The sequence below is a fragment of the Lepus europaeus genome, chromosome 1 (genome assembly GCF_033115175.1).
Source record: "Lepus europaeus isolate LE1 chromosome 1, mLepTim1.pri, whole genome shotgun sequence".
NCBI lineage: Eukaryota > Metazoa > Chordata > Mammalia > Lagomorpha > Leporidae > Lepus > Lepus europaeus.
This window is the reverse complement of record NC_084827.1, coordinates 179,101,681-179,118,975: the sequence shown is the minus strand read 5'-3', so window position 1 is coordinate 179,118,975 and position 17,295 is coordinate 179,101,681. Positions and strand designations below refer to the sequence as shown.

Here is a 17,295-nt window from a genome sequence, read left to right as displayed (position 1 = left end):
CATGTGGGAGACCCGGATGGAGCTACTGGCTCCTGGCTCTAGCCTGGCCCAGCCCTGGCCATTGTGGCCATTTCGGGAGTGAACCAGCAGATGGAAGCTCTCTCTCTCTCTCTGTATGCAACTGCCTTTTGCATAAATAAATAAATAAATAAATCTTAAGAAAACTTAGTAAGCGGCGAGTTCTGAAAGACGACACATGTGTGTTCTACAGCCGAGGGTCTTCCCTCCCACGGGGGCAGAGAAAGTCCTGCTGATGGACATGAGCCCGCCCACTGGTGCCCAGGACCGCTGCTCCGGCTCCCTTGCACGATCTGTTGAGAGTCCGCTTCCCATCACAAATGATTCCTCCTCTTAAAGCTGCCCGTGCAGACGAGCAGAGATGGCCAGTCATCAGGGACCAGGGGGGCCGGCCATCAGGGACCAGGGGGGGCTGGTCATCAGGGACCAGGGGGGCCGGCCATCAGGGACCAGGGGGGCCGGTCATCAGGGACCAGGGGGGGCCGGCCATCAGGGACCAGTGGAGGCCGGCCATCAGGGACCAGGGGGGCCGGCCATCAGGGACCAGGGGGGCCGGTCATCAGGGACCAGGGGGGGCCGGCCATCAGGGACCAGTGGAGGCCGGCCATCAGGGACCAGGGGGGCCGGCCATCAGGGACCAGGGGGGCCGGTCATCAGGGACCAGGGGGGGCCGGCCATCAGGGACCAGTGGAGGCCGGCCATCAGGGACCAGGGGGGCCGGCCATCAGGGACCAGGGGGGCCGGTCATCAGGGACCAGGGGGGGCCGGCCATCAGGGACCAGTGGAGGCCGGCCATCAGGGACCAGGGGGGCCGGCCATCAGGGACCAGTGGAGGCCGGCCATCAGGGACCAGAGGGGCCGGCCGTCAGGGACCAGTGGAGACTGGTCGTCAGGGACCAGGGGGGCCGGTCATCAGGGACCAGGGGGGCCGGCCATCAGGGACCAGTGGAGGCCGGCCATCAGGGGCCAGTGGAGGCCGGCCATCAGGGGCCAGTGGAGGCCGGTCATCAGGGACCAGTGGAGGCCGGCCATCAGGGACCAGGGGGGCCGGCCATCAGGGACCAGAGGGGCCGGCCATCAGGGGCCAGTGGAGGCCGGTCATCAGGGACCAGTGGAGGCCGGCCATCAGGGACCAGTGGAGGCCGGCCATCAGGGACCAGTGGAGGCCGGCCATCAGGGACCAGTGGAGGCCGGCCATCAGGGACCAGTGGAGGCCGGCCATCAGGGACCAGTGGAGGCCGGCCATCAGGGGCCAGTGGAGGCCGGCCATCAGGGACCAGAGGGGCCGGTCATCAGGGACCAGTGGAGGCCGGCCATCAGGGACCAGTGGAGGCCGGCCATCAGGGACCAGTGGAGGCCGGCCATCAGGGGCCAGTGGAGGCCGGCCATCAGGGACCAGTGGAGGCCGGCCATCAGGGGCCAGAGGGGCCGGCCATCAGGGACCAGTGGAGGCCGGCCATCAGGGACCAGCGGGGCGGCCACACCATGCTCTCGGGAGCTGACTTCAGGAGGCTGGTTTGCAGCCATGGGAGCAGGACGGGGAGACTGAGCTAAGGGAGGGCGACTGTGGGAGGAGCCCAAGACCTGATGCGGTATGGATCAGCCTCCCAGACCCTGTGTCGGGGTGTGGGTGGAGTCTCTGGAGCCTGACCCCCACCATAGAGAAGCAGCCTCCTTCCCCAAGGCCAGGGGAGGATTAATACAGCGGCGAGAGGCTGCGGATGAGACGCTCAGCGTAACGACGCTCAGCCCTTTGTAGGACTCACAGCGCTCACCTGAGAACACACAGCTCCAGCCCCCGCCTCATTGGATTTTCTCCACGACACTTCTGTAGCTGGTGGGGTTCAGGACGTGCTAACCCAAGGGCACCTTGAATATAGTTGATTTTTTTTTTTTTTTTTTTACAGAGACACACACAGAGAAAGAGAGAGAGAGATATCTTCCATCCACTGGTGCATTCCCCAAATGGCTGCAATGGCCAGGCCTAGGCCAGGTCAAAACCGGGAGCCGAACTCCATCCGGGTCTCCCACCTGGGTGGCAGGGGTCCAAGCACTTGGGCCATCTTCCACTGCTTCTCCCAGGTCATGGCAGGGAGCTGGACTGGAAGTGGAGCAGCTGGGACAGGAACCAGTGCCCACACGGGATGCTGGCACTGCAGGAGGCTCCTTGGATGCTCTGACTCACAGCAACGTGGGGAGCAGGTGCAGGAGCCTCCTGTGTGAGGCGTCCTCCCCAGAGCTGGGGGAACGGACAGACGGGGGGATCCGAGCACACAGCCTCGCTGGTCCCCAGGCTCAGCATGCGCAGCTCCCGTCTTTTGGCCCCAGGGAATCCCTCCCCACTCTGCACACTTCTCACACCCAGCACAGAAACACGCTGGCTGAACTCTTCTTGGGTTTTCACGTCCTTACGAAGGCTCTGGGTCACGGGAAGGCAGGCACGGAGCGAGTCTGCACGCTTTGTCCTTGTTACCCTTTTCTCCCAGGGGTCCCGGCCAAGACCTCAGAAGGGAAGGAAGGAAGCCTCCCTCCCAGGCACCTCACGTGTGTAAAATCTCATCAGGACGTGGGCTCTGGGGCGGGGGCTGGAACGAAGGCAAGGTACCCACACCCCATGCAGAGTTCTGTTCTGCACTCTGGGTTCTATTCCCAGCGCTGGCCACAGCAGTCGTGTCCCCGCCCCTCACGTGGGAGAGCCGGCTGGAGTTCCTGACTCCTGGCTTCGCTCGTGGCTTGGGCATCTGCGGAGTGGGCCAGCAGGTGGGAGTTCGCTCCCTCTCTGCCTCTCAAATAAATAAACAGTGGGAACACAGCTCCATCGCAGCCCATCCTGGTCGTGGCTGTGTGGTGCGTCCGTGGCCGTGCTCATTGGTTTCGTGGGTGAGCTGCTACCTCCCAGGCAGGAGCCACACCCCTGTCATGGGATCATGGGGGTGGCCACAGGCAGAGTCGGACCACCCCCACCCCGGGTGTAAAATCACAACCAACAAATCACGTGCCATGGAAGGGAAGGGACGGGCGCAAACGGAACTGGTAGAGGGAAGAAAATGGTGCGTGAAGCTCCAAGCTTCTCCGTGAGGGTTCAGTACATGTGTGCTGAGAGGAGCCGGCCCGGACAGGCTGGGAGGAGGAACACCTGGTCACCCTGGCCCCAGCGGCTCAGAGCGAGGTGGGCAGGAGCAAGATGGCCCCGGGCTCAGGGGACGCCCAAGCTGTTCCCGCCCCTTTCTGGTGCTTTGTTTCCTTGACACGTCTACTGCAGGTAGAAATAAAAACCAAACGGAGGGGCTGGCGCTGTGGCGTAGCGGGTAAAGCTGCTCCTGCAGTGCCGGCATCCCTTATGGGCACCGGTTCTTGTCCTGGCGGCTCCACTTCCGATCCAGCTCTCTGCTATGGCCTGGGAAAGCTGTGGAAGACGGCCCACGTCCTTGGGTCCCTGCACCCATGTGGGAGACCCAGAGGAAGCTCCTGGCTCCTGGCTTTGGATCAGCACAGCTGTGGCTGTTGTGGTCATTTGGGGAGTGAGCCAGTGGATAGAAGACCGCTCGCTCGCTCTCTCTCTCTTTCTCTCTCTCTCTCTGCCTCTCTGTAACTCTACCTTTCAAATAAACAAATTATGAAAAACCCAGATGGAAATTAAATACGGCTTGCTTGCCATTAAAGTCTCATTAGAACCTTTACTATGCAGCCTGGAATCACTCCTTACCGTTACACTTTCAGAATTAAAAACCCAGAGCATGGCCGGCGCCATGGCTTAACAGGCTAATCCTCTGCCTTGTGGCGCCGGCACACTGGGTTCTAGTCCCGGTTGGGGCACCGGATTCTGTCCCGGCTGCCCCTCTTCCAGGCAAGCTCTCTGCTGTGGCCAGGGAGGGCAGTGGAGGATGGCCCAAGTGCTTGGGCCCTGCACCCCATGGGAGACCAGGATAAGCACCTGGCTCCTGCCATCGGAACGGCGCGGTGCGCTGGCCGCAGCACGCCTACCAGGGCGGCCGTTGGAGGGTGAACCAACGGCAAAAAGGAAGACCTTTCTCTCTGTCTCCCTCTACTGTCCACTCTGCCTGTCAAAAATTAAAACAAAACAAAACAAAAAAAACAAACCCAGAGCAACTGAGCTCATGCAGAGCCCGGAATCCCCATCTCGGCGTTCCCAGACCAAGGGGCCACAGTGGTTTTACTGAAGACCCCACGCGCTCCTCTCAGAAGAGGCAGCAACACATTCACTCAGAGACCAGGCTTGTCCCGGGGCAACAGCCTCCTCCCCGCGGGGACCCCAGCAGGGGCCTCCCTTCTGCAGAGGGGTCTCCGTGCGTCAGCCACCGGCCACCAGGCAGCGGGGCTCGGGGGAGGGCTCCTGTCCATCCAGAGCTGGGAAGTCCCCACCCACTTCCACCGCACTGGATTCCGGGCAGCACTGTCCAGGGTCCCTGGTAGCCCTGAGTGATGCATTCCCCACCTGCCTGCCTGAGCACTTATGTAGCAAAGCAAGGAGGGCAGAGACCCCACAGATTCCACAAGGAGGGCAGAGGCCCCACAGCGGAGCCATGGCAGGAACGGGGGGCCGGGGCAGGCTCCTGGCTGGAAGCTGCCTGTGTCACCCAGGGCCCTCTGGGCACGGAATGAGGGCCCGAGGGCCCACCCAACCTTGGACCCTCAAGTGGATGAGCCCCCTCCCCACGCCCCAGGCGGCCAGGCCTTCTGCCTCCTCCCACCCGGCCTCCCCGTATGGAGGCAGCAGCCTTGCCCGCTGGTCGCTGTGGTCACTTTCAAAGTTCCGCCTCTCGGGTCCACATCCGGGCCCACAGTTCACGCTCCCACCTTCTGGACCAGCTGGGCTATGAGCTATCTGGGCTACAGGAAAACCAGGCCCTTCCCTGGAGACAGCAAGCACACGGTCCCACGGCCTCAGCAACGCCCACTTGGTCTCTCTGGTCAGGACATCCTCAGAGTTCCCGCGGCTCCGGCTACTCGACTGTGTCCTGCACGGTGCAGCAGGCGACAGCCACGAGCGCGGCCCCACAGAGGGGACATTGATGCTACCACGCCGCCCACAGCACCAGGGAGCGAGCGTGGCCCTGTGGGATCAGGGTGGACACCCAGGAGAAGAAAGGCTCACCAGGGCCCACCCCAGCGTCTGGGAGACAGGTGTTCCCGCTCACTCAGTTCTGAGGCCTCCAGAGAGCCCTGGGCACCTGGAATGGCGAAACCCTGGGGTGTCCTCTAACCCACGACCTTGGGCCCAACAGGGCTGCCTGTTTCCACAGACGGACTCGCTCTGGGACACAACCCCAGGGGCAGAGCTGAGCAGCTGTGACCAGGACCCTGCAAACGTGAAGCACAGCCGTTCACTGCTCCCGGGAAATGGCTGATGGGGACCGGGTCACCGTGGGAACATCACTCCTGGCTGCGGTGTCCCCATGCAAACCTGGCTGACGGCACGGCCACCGCTGTCCACATCGTGACCTCCCTGTGAGCTCGCAGCTGCATTCACTGAGACCCTCTACAGGGAATGGCTGCTGACCCCTGCCTAGACCACCCTTCTGTTCTCTGGCGAGTCTCCAACTTGCCTGCTTTCCCCTGTATCTCGGTACCACCGGGCCCCCCACCTACAGTCACCAAAACAGAACGCCCATAATGTAAAGGCTGGACCCAGCCTCTGGTCGGTCTCCCGCAGCCCAAGGTGTCCTTCCTGTCCTTGGCCTAAAGGAATTCACTGGCCCGAGGGAGCGACCCAGCTGCCTTCCCAGGTTCTAATCAGGGACTCAAGGAGTCATCTGCTTCTCCCATAGATAAGACCCTCATGGCCGGTGTTGGCCAGGGGTGGTTTGTGCAGGGGAATTCCAGGGCCGGGCAGGATGCAGCTGCCACCCTCTCATAACCCCCAGGCCGACCAGAGCCCACCTGGCCGCCACAAATTCCCTAAAGAGCACGACATCGCCGGCCAATCCGAGGAAGGCCCCGAGCTGCACGGAGCAACCAGGAATCTGGACACGAGCTGGTCACGCAGTCCAGCCCGGTTTCAGTCTGCAAGACCTTTCCCCTAACTCCCTGGGAGCCCGGAAGTAAGTGCCGGCTGCCGGCTCCTTGCTCCGAGCTTTGCCATAAACACCTGCTTTCTCCCCCACCCCGACGTCAGCGATTGAGCTGCTCGTCGGGCGAGTGCACCCGGTTTGGGGGTTCTACAGCAACGCCTCCAACCCGTCTGCGGTCAGGAGAAACACTGCGTTCCGTGTTAAGAAGGCTTTCGTCACTGCGGGGACATCAGAAGCTCTCCCAACACCAAAGCCCAGTGCCTGCCACTTCGGGGCCGGATCTTTAACACGCTGAAGAGGCTGGAACTCTAACTCCATCAGCTTGACTGGCTGACCGAGAAAGGCTCAGGTCTGAGAGCTCTGGCAGTGCCCGCCGTCCTCCCCAGCCCCGCTCACCTTTGACGTCACTGAGGCTCGTCTCCGGAAACCCCTCGCTCAGGTCCATCAGGGTCCCCTCGGACTTGCACCGCGGGAGGCCGCTGGAGTTGGCCGCTCGGATCCGCTGCGCCGCCATGTCGCACTCCACCCGGGCGAGCCGCTAGGGGTCCATGTCTCCTCGGCCTGCGGCTCCTGCAGTGGCACCTGCCCTACACAGTGCTGTCAGCCAGGCGGGGAGCTGGCCCCTGGGAGGAGGGAGGGGGGAAGGACACTCCGTGAGCAAGAGCTTTCCAGGGCAGAAAGCCCCGGTTCTTTCTCCCCGGGCCGAGAGCGGCATGGCACGTGCTGCCTGGCCGCTGAGCCCACTCCGGGTGGTCCCCTCGGCTCCCGCGCAGAGCTCCTGGCCCAGGTGTGCCGGCACCTGGCTGCCCACTCACCAGAGTGAGACAGGACAGGACCGTGCGTGCCCGCGGCCAGTGCCAGGGCTCAGGAGAGGAGAAGTGGCCTCTCTGTCCGCAGCACAGACTGTGGGTCCTGGGGGAGGAACGGCGGCGACTCCACGCCCCGGTAGTGCTCAGAGGAGATGCTCCCAGCACAAGCTCCCGAGAGCCGCCCATACCCCACAGAGACAGCCACGAGAACACCCCATGGTCATACACAGCCAGAGGAGACGGGCTGACCTCTTGACCCGCCAATGTCGCTTCCCAGCCAGAGACAACTCCAAGGCCCCCCAGCTCCTTTTGCTGGGAGGGGCACACGAGCTCCAGCGCAGGTGGCCGGCTCTGGGGTGACCCCCGCGGTGGCCCGCCAACGGCACACGGGGACCAGCGAGAGCTGACTTCGGAGCAGCACCCTCCACCTCCCCCAGAGAAGTGGGCAGCCGAGGCCGTGCAGCCACTTCCAGGTGACTCAGTCCCAGGCCCCTTATCCCTGGAGGGCTCTGTGCAGACCCACACCCAGGCAAGGTGTGGAGGAGGCCCTCAGGGGTGTTCCGGGAAGCTGACCTGGCCACTCCCAACCCCCCTGGGGCTCCTGCGCCAGACAGAGTCAGTGCTGGTTCCGGCCTGGCCCCACCTAGCCTCAGGCCCCACCTAGCCTCAGCCTGCTCGAGCGCGGTTCTCATTTGATGTGTGGGAAGGTTATGTGAGGTGATCCACGTCAGGTGATCCACGCGAGGGTGTGGGACGTGCAGCAGGGCAACGGGATGTTGGCCCCACTCCTTGGCCGGCACCGGTACAGCGGGGGTCCCAGCTCCCCAGGACTCAAAGGGGGCTTCCCGCCCATGGAGGCCTAGAGGCTAGACCCCTGCAGGGGTCTCGGAGGGACAATGGCTCATGTCGTGGACTGCATGTGCCTCCCCAGGGACCAGCTGAAGCCCCAACCTCCAGGTGCCGGGGTGGTCAGGTTCAGAGGAGGTCATCTGGGTGGGAAGGAACCAGGGCTTTCACTGGAGACCCCAGCGACTCCCCCACCCCTGTGAGCACACGGTGAAGCCAGCAGGAGGGCCCTGGACCCCCAGCCTCCAAGTCTCCCTCCTGTCCAGCCTGCGGTGCCTGGGTAAGGCGAGACGTGGTGGGGACGAGACGCAGAATCAGAAGGGGCAAAGCTGCCATCCTGGGGCCCCCAGCACGCCACCCCGCCCACCCGACTTCCGTTCTAGGGTTTTCTAGTCCGAATGGAGCCTGACCCTTCACCATCAGGAGGGGCCGGGGGCTGACGCTGTTGCTTATGGCCCGGGTCAGCTCTCAGGCAGGTGATGGCTACTACAGGGGCAGGGCGAGGCACGGCGGGGGGGCTCTTGGGAGCTGTGGACTGCAACTCCCCACCCCTACCCCACCTCTTCCCTGTAGGAACTGTGCACCGGGCTGAGGGGTGGCCTCCTGCTCACCCACATGCCCCTGTTACAGCTGGGGTGCAGCCACAGGGTTGAGGACACGGCACGCCCACCCCATCGGGCTCAGTGACCGAGGGGCTCTGTGCACACGGGCTGCGACTCGCAGGCCCCAGAGCCCTGGGGAGAGACCTCGGGAGCAGCTGACTTCCACGGGCACAATGGCAGTGTTCCACTACTGACCGGGAAGACACGGAACTCTCTGATCTCAAAGGTTCTGGAACATTTCCGGGAGAAAATGAACAGAGGGGGAAAAGGCTTCCAGCGAGGGGCGGGGGCGGGACCTTTAAGGCAGGCAGGCCCACAGCCTGTGTCTGCCCAGTGGAGGACAGCTCCCACCGGAGACTCTGCCGGTGCCTGGTGGGGCGGGGAGGGGGCAGCAGCCACGGCAGAGGGGGAGGGGAGGTCGGGAGGTGCCCGTCAGCTCTGGGAGCTGTAGGGACCAGGGTTCCCTGCACCCAGCGGTCTGGGCAGAGCTGCACCGAGGACTACAGGAGAACTAGAGGAAGGGCTGTGTGGACTGCAACCCTCTAGGAGCGCGGGTGCCAATCACCCAGCCATGTCCCGCCCACAGCACGGGAGGGCTGCCTCCCTCTAGGTGCCAGTCACCCAGCTGTGCCCCGCCCACAGGATGGACAGGACTGCCTCCCTCTAGGTGCCAGTCACCCAGCTGTGCCCCACCAACAGCATGGGAGGGCTGCCTCCCCCTAGGTGCCAGTCACCCAGCCGTGTCCCGCTCACAGCATGGGGGGGGCTACCTCCCTCTAGCTGCCAGTCACCCAGCTGTGCCCCGCCCACAGCATGGGAGGGCTGCCTCACCACCTCCCTTTGAGAGTCACCAGTTGACCACCACTGTCAACCAAGAGGAGCAACTCTTGGGGGTTACAAACATGTGCACGGGAGGAGGCGTGGCTGCAGAGCTTCAGGGTGCTCTGTCCCCCGGGGGGCTCTCAGCCCCCACGTGTGCAGCACGACGGTGCAGCACCTGCTGGGCCACGGGGCATCCACGCCCGTTTCCCACTCACGAGGACCCCAGCCCACTGCCAGAACACGAGGGGAGGAGGGCCCGGCCAGCTCTCCCAGCTCCCAGGAGTGAGAGGATGGGGGGCCAAGGCTGCAGGTGCCACAGTACGGGCGCTGAGGGGCCTGGACGTGGCCTGGAGGCTCCAGGAGGCGCTGGCGGCCTCAGTTTTTCTGAGAAATGGGAAACCACGGACACGGCTTAGAGAGAGGCTGCTGGGGGGGGGGGGCAGGCGGAGGAGGGTGCGTCCAGGAACCACTCCCGAGCCCAGCCCCCATGCCTCCATCCAGCATGAGGGCAGCGGCATGTCCAGGGTGGTGGAGGCCAGATGGCCAGGGCAGTGGCGACCAGTAGCGCGGGGAGGCACCTGCCGGTCAGCTTTCCAACAATCACGCGAAGGGGAATCCGGAGGCCGCGGAGAAGCCAGAGCATTTCGGAGCGGTCAGGCTCTCAGCGCCGCTACAGCTGCCCGGGTCATAGCGGAGGGGGACGAGGACACCACCTGAGCCAGCAGCGAGATGGGAGGCGCACGCGTTAGCAGCCATCGCAAGGACCTCCCCGCCAGAGGCTGACCCTGAAGGGACGGAGAGGTCTCTGACCGCACGCTGCCGCCGGTGGGCAGGCGAGAAGCCAGTGTGGAGTCGCGCTCCCCAGCCAGGCGACGGGCAGAGCCTGCTCATTCACCCGCGGCCGCCCCTCCTGTCCAGTGGTCCTCGATGCTCTGTGTGCATCACCAGAGTCGCGACCCCGGCCAGGCCCTCCCCGGCCCAGCCTGGACCCTCCCCTCCCAGACCGACCGGCCAGGGATGCCCAGTGCAGCTCTGCACTCCTCAGGCTGGGCCGTAACTGCACAGAGCCAGGCACGGGTTTTGGGGGGAATGCGTGCCCACCCCCCAGAGCCACTGCATCACCCTCCGCTGTCTTCTCCCCCGAACTCCTGACAGCTCAGCTTGGGGCGGCGGGGGTGGGGTGGGGTGCCCAGCTGCACTGGCCACCCATGGCTGTGACCTCCCAACCTCTCTCCTGGATCCCCAGCTTCCTTGGCTGGGTCTCCTGTACCAAGTACAAACAGACCCTGCAGGGCTGTGCCAAGCCCACTACAGAACCGTCCCGCTGAGCCCTGGAGACAGCCCCACAGCCATCAAGCTGGACTGGTCACTGAAGCAGCCACGCTTGCGGCCAAGCTAACCACCTCTTCTCAGATGCCCCGTGCCCAGGCTGTCCCTGCCAGCAGCCCTGGGCCCCTGGCTCCGCCCACCACCCAGAAGCTGGCAGGTGCTGCTCGCTTCCTTTAAGAAAGCCGAGTCCAACTCTGCTGGCCCTGGCACGCGAGCCTCCCCGAGCCGGTTCTCAGCCAGGCGTCCAGCTCATTTATCTCGCCCCTCCGCCCAGCTATCGCTGACCACATCCGGCCGGATGCGCTGCTGTTAGCCTGGCTGGGCCAGCATCTTCAGCCGCTGCATTCTTTGTTCCCCCGCAGGTGGCAACAGCTTAACCCTTACCTGTGCTTCCGGGAAAACCCAGTCCTGTCTCTCCAGCTCCTCCCTCCAGGCTCCGCCTCCCCACCACCCCCGGATCTGCAACTTCCTAGGGGGCTCCTGTGTTGGCCTCGGATCTCCTGAGCCTCACGTCGGAGTCGCTGGCGCCGACTGCCTCCCCCTGCACACCGTCCCTGGTGTGTTAGAAAAGCAATACGGGTCTCCCTGTGCGTGCACAGGCTGCAGCCCAGTGCTCACAGGGGATATTCAGCACCTGCTCTCCCGACGTGGGCCGCAGTGAGTGCTGTCTACACCGCCAGACACGGCGGCTGCAATGAGTGAGTACCCTCTACACCCCCTGACCAGGAAACCCCAGGGGCCATGAACTCAGTGCCTGGAGGGCAGCCCCGCTGACAAGTGACATCTAAACCTCAGACTCCCACCACTCCCTGCCCTCTGAGTGCTGCTCTCCAATGTCTTCAGGGCATCTCGAACCAGGCCCCTGGCTCCAGCCTCCCAGTGGGTGGCAGCTCGGATCCACCAGCCCAGGCGGGGATTCCCGACCCAGCCCTTCCGGCTGTACCTGGGGAACATGACCTGTGGCTGACCCCTTCTCAGCACCGCGGCACCCTCCTCCCTCACCTCAATTACAGTGGCTCCCTGTCCCCTGGTCTGCCTGCGGCCAGCTCTGCCCTCCAGGGTCCACCCCTCAATTAGCAGCCAGATGCCGCCAGGACTGCTCCACCCCCACCACGGGCAAGGCACGTGCTCTCATAGCTGCCCTCAAGGCCCTGCCTGTCTCTGCCGTCAATCCCCCTCACCACCGGGCCTTTGCACACGCTCCTGCCGACATCCAAAAGGCCCTGCTTAGACACTCACTGGACTCCACCCTCTGCTCCAGTGCCAGCGCCCCCACGCTGCTTTTCCCATCATCCCACACCCTGGGCCCACCTGTCCCCAGCCGGGGCCTGCATGAGCTCTGCCTTTGTTCCTCTGTGTTGGGACCGACCCGTGCATAGACAGCTCTCAGTGACTTCTATCTGCTCAAAGACGAACACCGACCAGGCTGACGGAACGTGCGGTGTGCGGCACGCTGGACTCAGGATCCCACTCCCAAGTGTGGGAATCGGCGGAGCACAGGGTGTTTCAGAAAAACCCACAGGAAACGGAGTTGAGAGAGGAGATTACTGTGGTGCAAGTCCCTGAGTACTGAGCCCCACGCACAGTGTTCATCAGGTGTCTTTTCCATGAAGTACTGCAAGCCCCTTCACTGATTCTGAAAACACTTGGTTACCTGGACGCACCTGGACGGCCCAGGCACCTGCCACTCACCGGGCCCCAGGGATCACCTCTCCAGGGCAGCCTAGGTTAGGGCAGCCGGCACGGATCGCAGGACGCCTGAGAGCACAGGTGAGAGCCGCAGGCCCTGCCCGTGTCGTCCACCGCCCTGGCGGTGCACCGAAGTGGCACTGAGGTCACGTGTTTAACTCCCAGCGTGAGGCTGCCTCCTGTGTAACAGCAGATTCCTTAGGCCGGAGCAGATCCCGCTCCCGGCTCCTCCCCAGGCACCAGGAGCCCGGCCTCCACCACCGAAGCCTGGAGAGAATTCCGGCAGATGCCAGCCGCAAGCTCGGGGACCCGCACGTGGGCTCTGGGCTACAGCTGCCGGCCTGCCCGTCTGCCCAGTCCAGAGTCTCAGAGGACTGTCCTCCAACGACCTGCCTGAGAGACACGGAACAGCCAAGCGAGCCAGGGGAACCAACCCGGCCCGCGTGGCCCTGCCCGCGTGCACCGGACACGCCCGCGAAGGCGCAGCTGCAGGGGAGACCCGGCCCCGGCCGGCCGAGTGCAGCTCTGGGCCCCTCCCTCCCTCGCCAGCCCCTCCCTCCCTCGCCAGCGCCGCTCACACCTTCAGCTGACTCATCCTCCACCCTCCACGCTGATCGCAATTATGGAGAATCACGCGGGTGTCATCAGCGTTCCTCCAGGCTAAAAAAACCAGCGCGGGTTTCAGCCTGTGCCTCACGCTGGCACCAGCCTCCTGGGACGGACGCCGGCCCCACCTGCCCACCCAGTCACTGCCCAACCAGCAAGGTGCTGCAGGGCCCCGGTCCCAAGTGACCCCTCCCCAGTGCATGGCTCTGCTGTGAGCGCGGCACCTGGCAAGGTGGGCGGGGCCCTGGTTTTCAGAGGCACCGCCTGGGCCATGAGGACCACTCTGCCCACCAAGGTGTCCACACCTCAAACCTGCTCCAGCTCCAAAGGCCCAGGCACGGCCAGGTGTGTCCAATCTGGCCTGGACCCTGGGCAGTGCCCCAAGTGCAGAGCCTGCTCCCCTGCCCGCTGACTTCCAGGAGCCGCAGGGGAGGGAGACAGCAAGAGTGAATGCCCCCAAGCCATGCATGACAAACCTTCCTGCTGGGTGGTGGCAGCTTCCCCCACTTCTGCAGCCAGGGGCTCCCTTAGCCACTCGAGGCAGGAGTGCGTCTGCTGCCTCCAGGCCTCTGGCCCCGGCTGCTAGTTTGGGGGGGGAAGAACACGGGCTCCCCTACCAGAGGCACCAACAGGCACCCCCGGGGGTCGTGGCCCATCCCAGTGCCCACATACAGGGCACTTCCCGGGACACGTGGGCTCAGTGGGGGAGCCCCTGTCATGCCACCTGCGTGGAAGAGCGAGGTGTGTGGGCAGAGCCCTGTGCCCCAGCCCTGAGTCTGAGGGAGGCGGCGCCTTAGTGAGCCCCAGGAACTCCAGGAGCAGGCTCGGCTCACAGCGGGGATGGGACGGAGCTGAGGGGCGCGGATGTCCTGTGTGTGGCAGCCTCCCACACTCGGGGCGTAGCTGTCCCTGCAGAGCCGGGGACTGAGACAACCCCGGGGGAGGCTGGCAGGGCTCAGGGTACCCACTCTGTTGTCACGCGAGGGGGACAGATCTCCCAGACAACAGGAGATCGGAACCTGGGAATCCCAGGACTGTGGGTCGGGACCAGGGAGCGGAGGGAAGGGTAGGGGGCCGATCCCTCTCCACTGCTCCGGGGCCAGGGCCTCTCCCTGCTGTCCACCAGATGCCCGGCCAAGGACCGCTCTGATCTCCCCAACACTGGACAGACCCCGCCATTCCCTTCCCTTCCAGCAGCGTGCACAGACCCTCAGAGGCTGCCCACACCAGACCTCCCTGCGCATGCGCCTGGACTGGCCTCGGCTCCCATCCATCACACCTTCCCCGGGCCTGGGGCTCACGCCTGGCACAGTTAAAACGGACCCAGCCGCCAATCACCGCTGGGGCAGTGCCACGGGGCCTGCTCGCATCCTGAGCGTCACAGCTGCGGCTCTCTGGTTCTCCCTGATCCGTGCACGACTCCTATTTCCTGGAAAGCTGCCCCCCTGGCTCCGACAGCTCTGCAGCTCCCAGCGCCAAGCCCACAGCACGGCTCAGATCCACGCCTGGGGCCGTCTGTTGAACCGGGGCCTGGCCCAGACATGCGCTCGGCACCAGGGTCCACCAGAGTCACCAACGAGTGCAGGCCCTGGTCCCCTTCCTCTCCTGGGGCAGTGCACACAGGAAACCAACCAGGCAGGACAGTGAGGGCTGGCACTCCACACTCTGCAGCTATGGCCTCCTCCTGTCCCATCAACCCACAGAGTCCCAACACGGCCGAGCGTGGCCGTGCGTCACGATGGGGCTCCGCGGTGGCCCGCAGGAGTCACACGCACAGGCTGGCCGCCCTGTGACACAGCTGCCCGCGGAGACGGCAGACACACAGGCTGGGAAGCAGGACCGTGTGACTGGCGCAGGCCACGAGTGCGCCAAGCTCGGGGCCCTGGCTGGCAGCCCGCAGAGAGGGCCGTTCATGGGACTGGGACGGCCGGGGGCTGGGCTCCGACTCCTGCCGCCCACTCGGCACGTTAACCAGGACGGCGGAATGCCAGCCCGGGAGGATCTGTGCTTTCCCAACATCGATTAAAACGCCATGCCTCTCCACATCAACCCACTCCGAGCAGCCCGAGTCTATTTTAAAAGAAGCTTCCCACTGCCGCGCGAGGGGCTCCGGGATTCGGGCAGTGTCATCTTGTCCCGGGCTATCTGCAAACTCCTGCGAGCCCCCAAGCCCTCCAGCGCCTTCTCCAGCACACGCTGGCTTCCAGGCGGCGGCTCGGGCTCATCTCGGACTCCACCCTGGAGGCGCGTGGATTCTGAATTTCTGGACTCCAGGCTGCTTTAAGCCTCAGGTTTGCGGGACTTTGAGACGGCAGCCCGAGGCCATGGACACACCCAACCTTTGCTGGGCAGCACGCTCAGGGCTTCCCCTGTGTTTGCTCACTTCAACGTCACAGCGGCTCTGAGACAAGCGGTTACTGCCCCCTTACGCAGACAGGCAACTGAGGTACAGACAAGGCAAGAGACCTGTCCACTTGTGCTGCCTGTCCCACCTTGTAGCAGCCCCAGCCGGGAGGCGGTCAGAGCCACGGGCTCAGCGGGGAGGCAGCAGGTGACAGAAGTGGCCTTGTAGTCAGGGTGTGAGGAGGTTGTCTGGCTCAAGGTTTGGTGAGGAGGGCTGGAGAGGGGTACAGCGTCTCTAATCTGCAAGTCAGGCCAGTGGGGGTGGAGGGGAGAGGAGGGGAGCCTTAGGAGGAGACAAGGTAACCCCCAAACACACCCACAGCCTCAGGAGGGTCCACCCTTGTCCCCAGGGCTCAGGGATGGTGACCTAAAGCCAGGGGCAGGAACCCAACAGGGACACTGTTAACCACGACCCTCTGCAGGGTGGACCCCGGCGGCCTGGAGGCAGAGGGCAGTGGAGCAGTGGGGTTTTCTCCCGCACACCACCAGGGGGTGTCTGTGGAGCAGGTGCACGCATTCCAGCAGTGAGGCGACCCTGGCTGCAGTCTGGACTTGGAGGACAGCCACACAGAGAGGGGATGAGATCAAAGATAGGAGGTGAAGGCCAGGGTCAAGGGCAGGAGCCCACCACCGCGGTGCCAGCCGGCAGAGATGCAGAGAGAGAAGATACGGCAAAGGAAAGCTGGAACTGACGGGGCCAGGGAAGGAACCCACCCCAGGAGTACGCTGGGACGCGGCCCCCAGCTCCGTCCTCTGCCCGCAACTGAGCCTGTGTGTGGGGAGGTGACCTACCTAAGCAAGTCTGCAGGAGCCTGTGGATTAAACAAACCCAACAAAGGCTGACCGGGAACACTCAGCCCTCAGCTTTGGGGACGCAGCCTGTGCCAATCAGCTGATATCCAGATACTCCCAGAAGGCACTGGGCACTCCCCGCCCCGCCCTCCACCCAGGCAAACCCCAGGGCTGTGCGGTGTGGCCGAGCCAGCAGGAGGGTCAGGGGACTGTCAGAGTGTCAGCCCGTGAGAATGACCCCTGCTTGTCTCTGTCCAGCACACACGCACAGGCAGTACCCATCAACCCACCGGACAGCTTCCTGCGGGCAGTGTGGCGGGAGCAGAGGCCTGTGGCTTTGCATAATTTGTGGCTTGTTTTCCCGGCAGTTCTTACAGTGACGTAAGAGGAGACGCGGTGTGACCTGGAGCCAGGGGCACAGCCAGAACCAAGAGAGGCTTCCCTGGTCAGTACCAGAGGGGCAGCCTTCTACAGGGGCAGGAGGCCCAGGAGGCAGCTGAAGGACCCCGGCGTCTCCGCGCTCGCTGGACTGCCTGCGGCTCCCACCACCCTTCGCGGTTCTTCCCCGCACTTTCTCTTTGGCCTCCTGGTCCTCTGTGCCAAGCTGCGCTGCCGTTTCATGGGGGCCACTCCGGCCCAGGGCCCCCACGCAGGCCGGGCCTCCTTCCCTTCAGCTCAGGGCCTCCCTGCAACTCTGACCCCCGCCCACACAGGCACGGCCTCCCCTTGGTCCCCATCCTGTGTCCCCAGAGCCCACCTTGCCCCGCTCCTCTCCCTGCTGGGGCGTCCTCCTGGGGGCCGGTAGCCACCTTGGCGTCAGCAAAAGGCCACTTCTGGATGGCAGTCCCGCCCAGCCACACCACTCACGAAACAACCGTCCCCTGATGAAGGCCCAAGGCCCCACAGCTCCTCCGCCCCCAACACCTTCCCAGCAACCAGACCCTCAGTGGCGGAAGGCAGGGGCCTGATCTCAGCTCTTAGACCCTTCAGGCTGCACCCTCACTGCTGGGCATGGGGTGCTGCCCCCGGGCTCCCACCCTGGTGGTGCCAGCATCCACCACACCCTGGGTCACATACGGAACTCTTCCGGGTGGGGCTGGGGGCAAGGCTCCTGGTACAGCCACGGCTATACAGGGTCAGCGAACGTTCTAGACTTTGGGGGCCCTCTGGTCTCGATTCCACCTTTGCAGCCAAAAGCAGCCGGAGAGGATGGGTGGCACTGCTGGGTTCCAACAAACTTCGTTTACAAAGCAGTGCACCTGTTTGGCCCCTGGGCGGGCAGCTCCACCCCACTTCAGGCAGTCACCTTGCCACACCCCGACAACCCTCCAACCCCCACCCCACAGG

General features: G+C 64.4%; 1 protein-coding gene across 1 annotated transcript in view; it reads right to left on the bottom strand.

Annotated features, from left to right (window-relative positions):
* The window catches only part of SH3BP4 (SH3 domain binding protein 4), a 70,313-nt gene that overhangs the window by 12,671 nt on the left and 40,347 nt on the right, over positions 1 to 17,295 (bottom strand). Inside the window, exon 2 of the mRNA XM_062193781.1 lies at positions 6,447 to 6,673. Coding sequence (XP_062049765.1) covers positions 6,447 to 6,564 — 118 coding nt within the window. The 5' untranslated portion in view covers positions 6,565 to 6,673. The remainder of the gene's footprint in view (positions 1 to 6,446; positions 6,674 to 17,295) is intronic.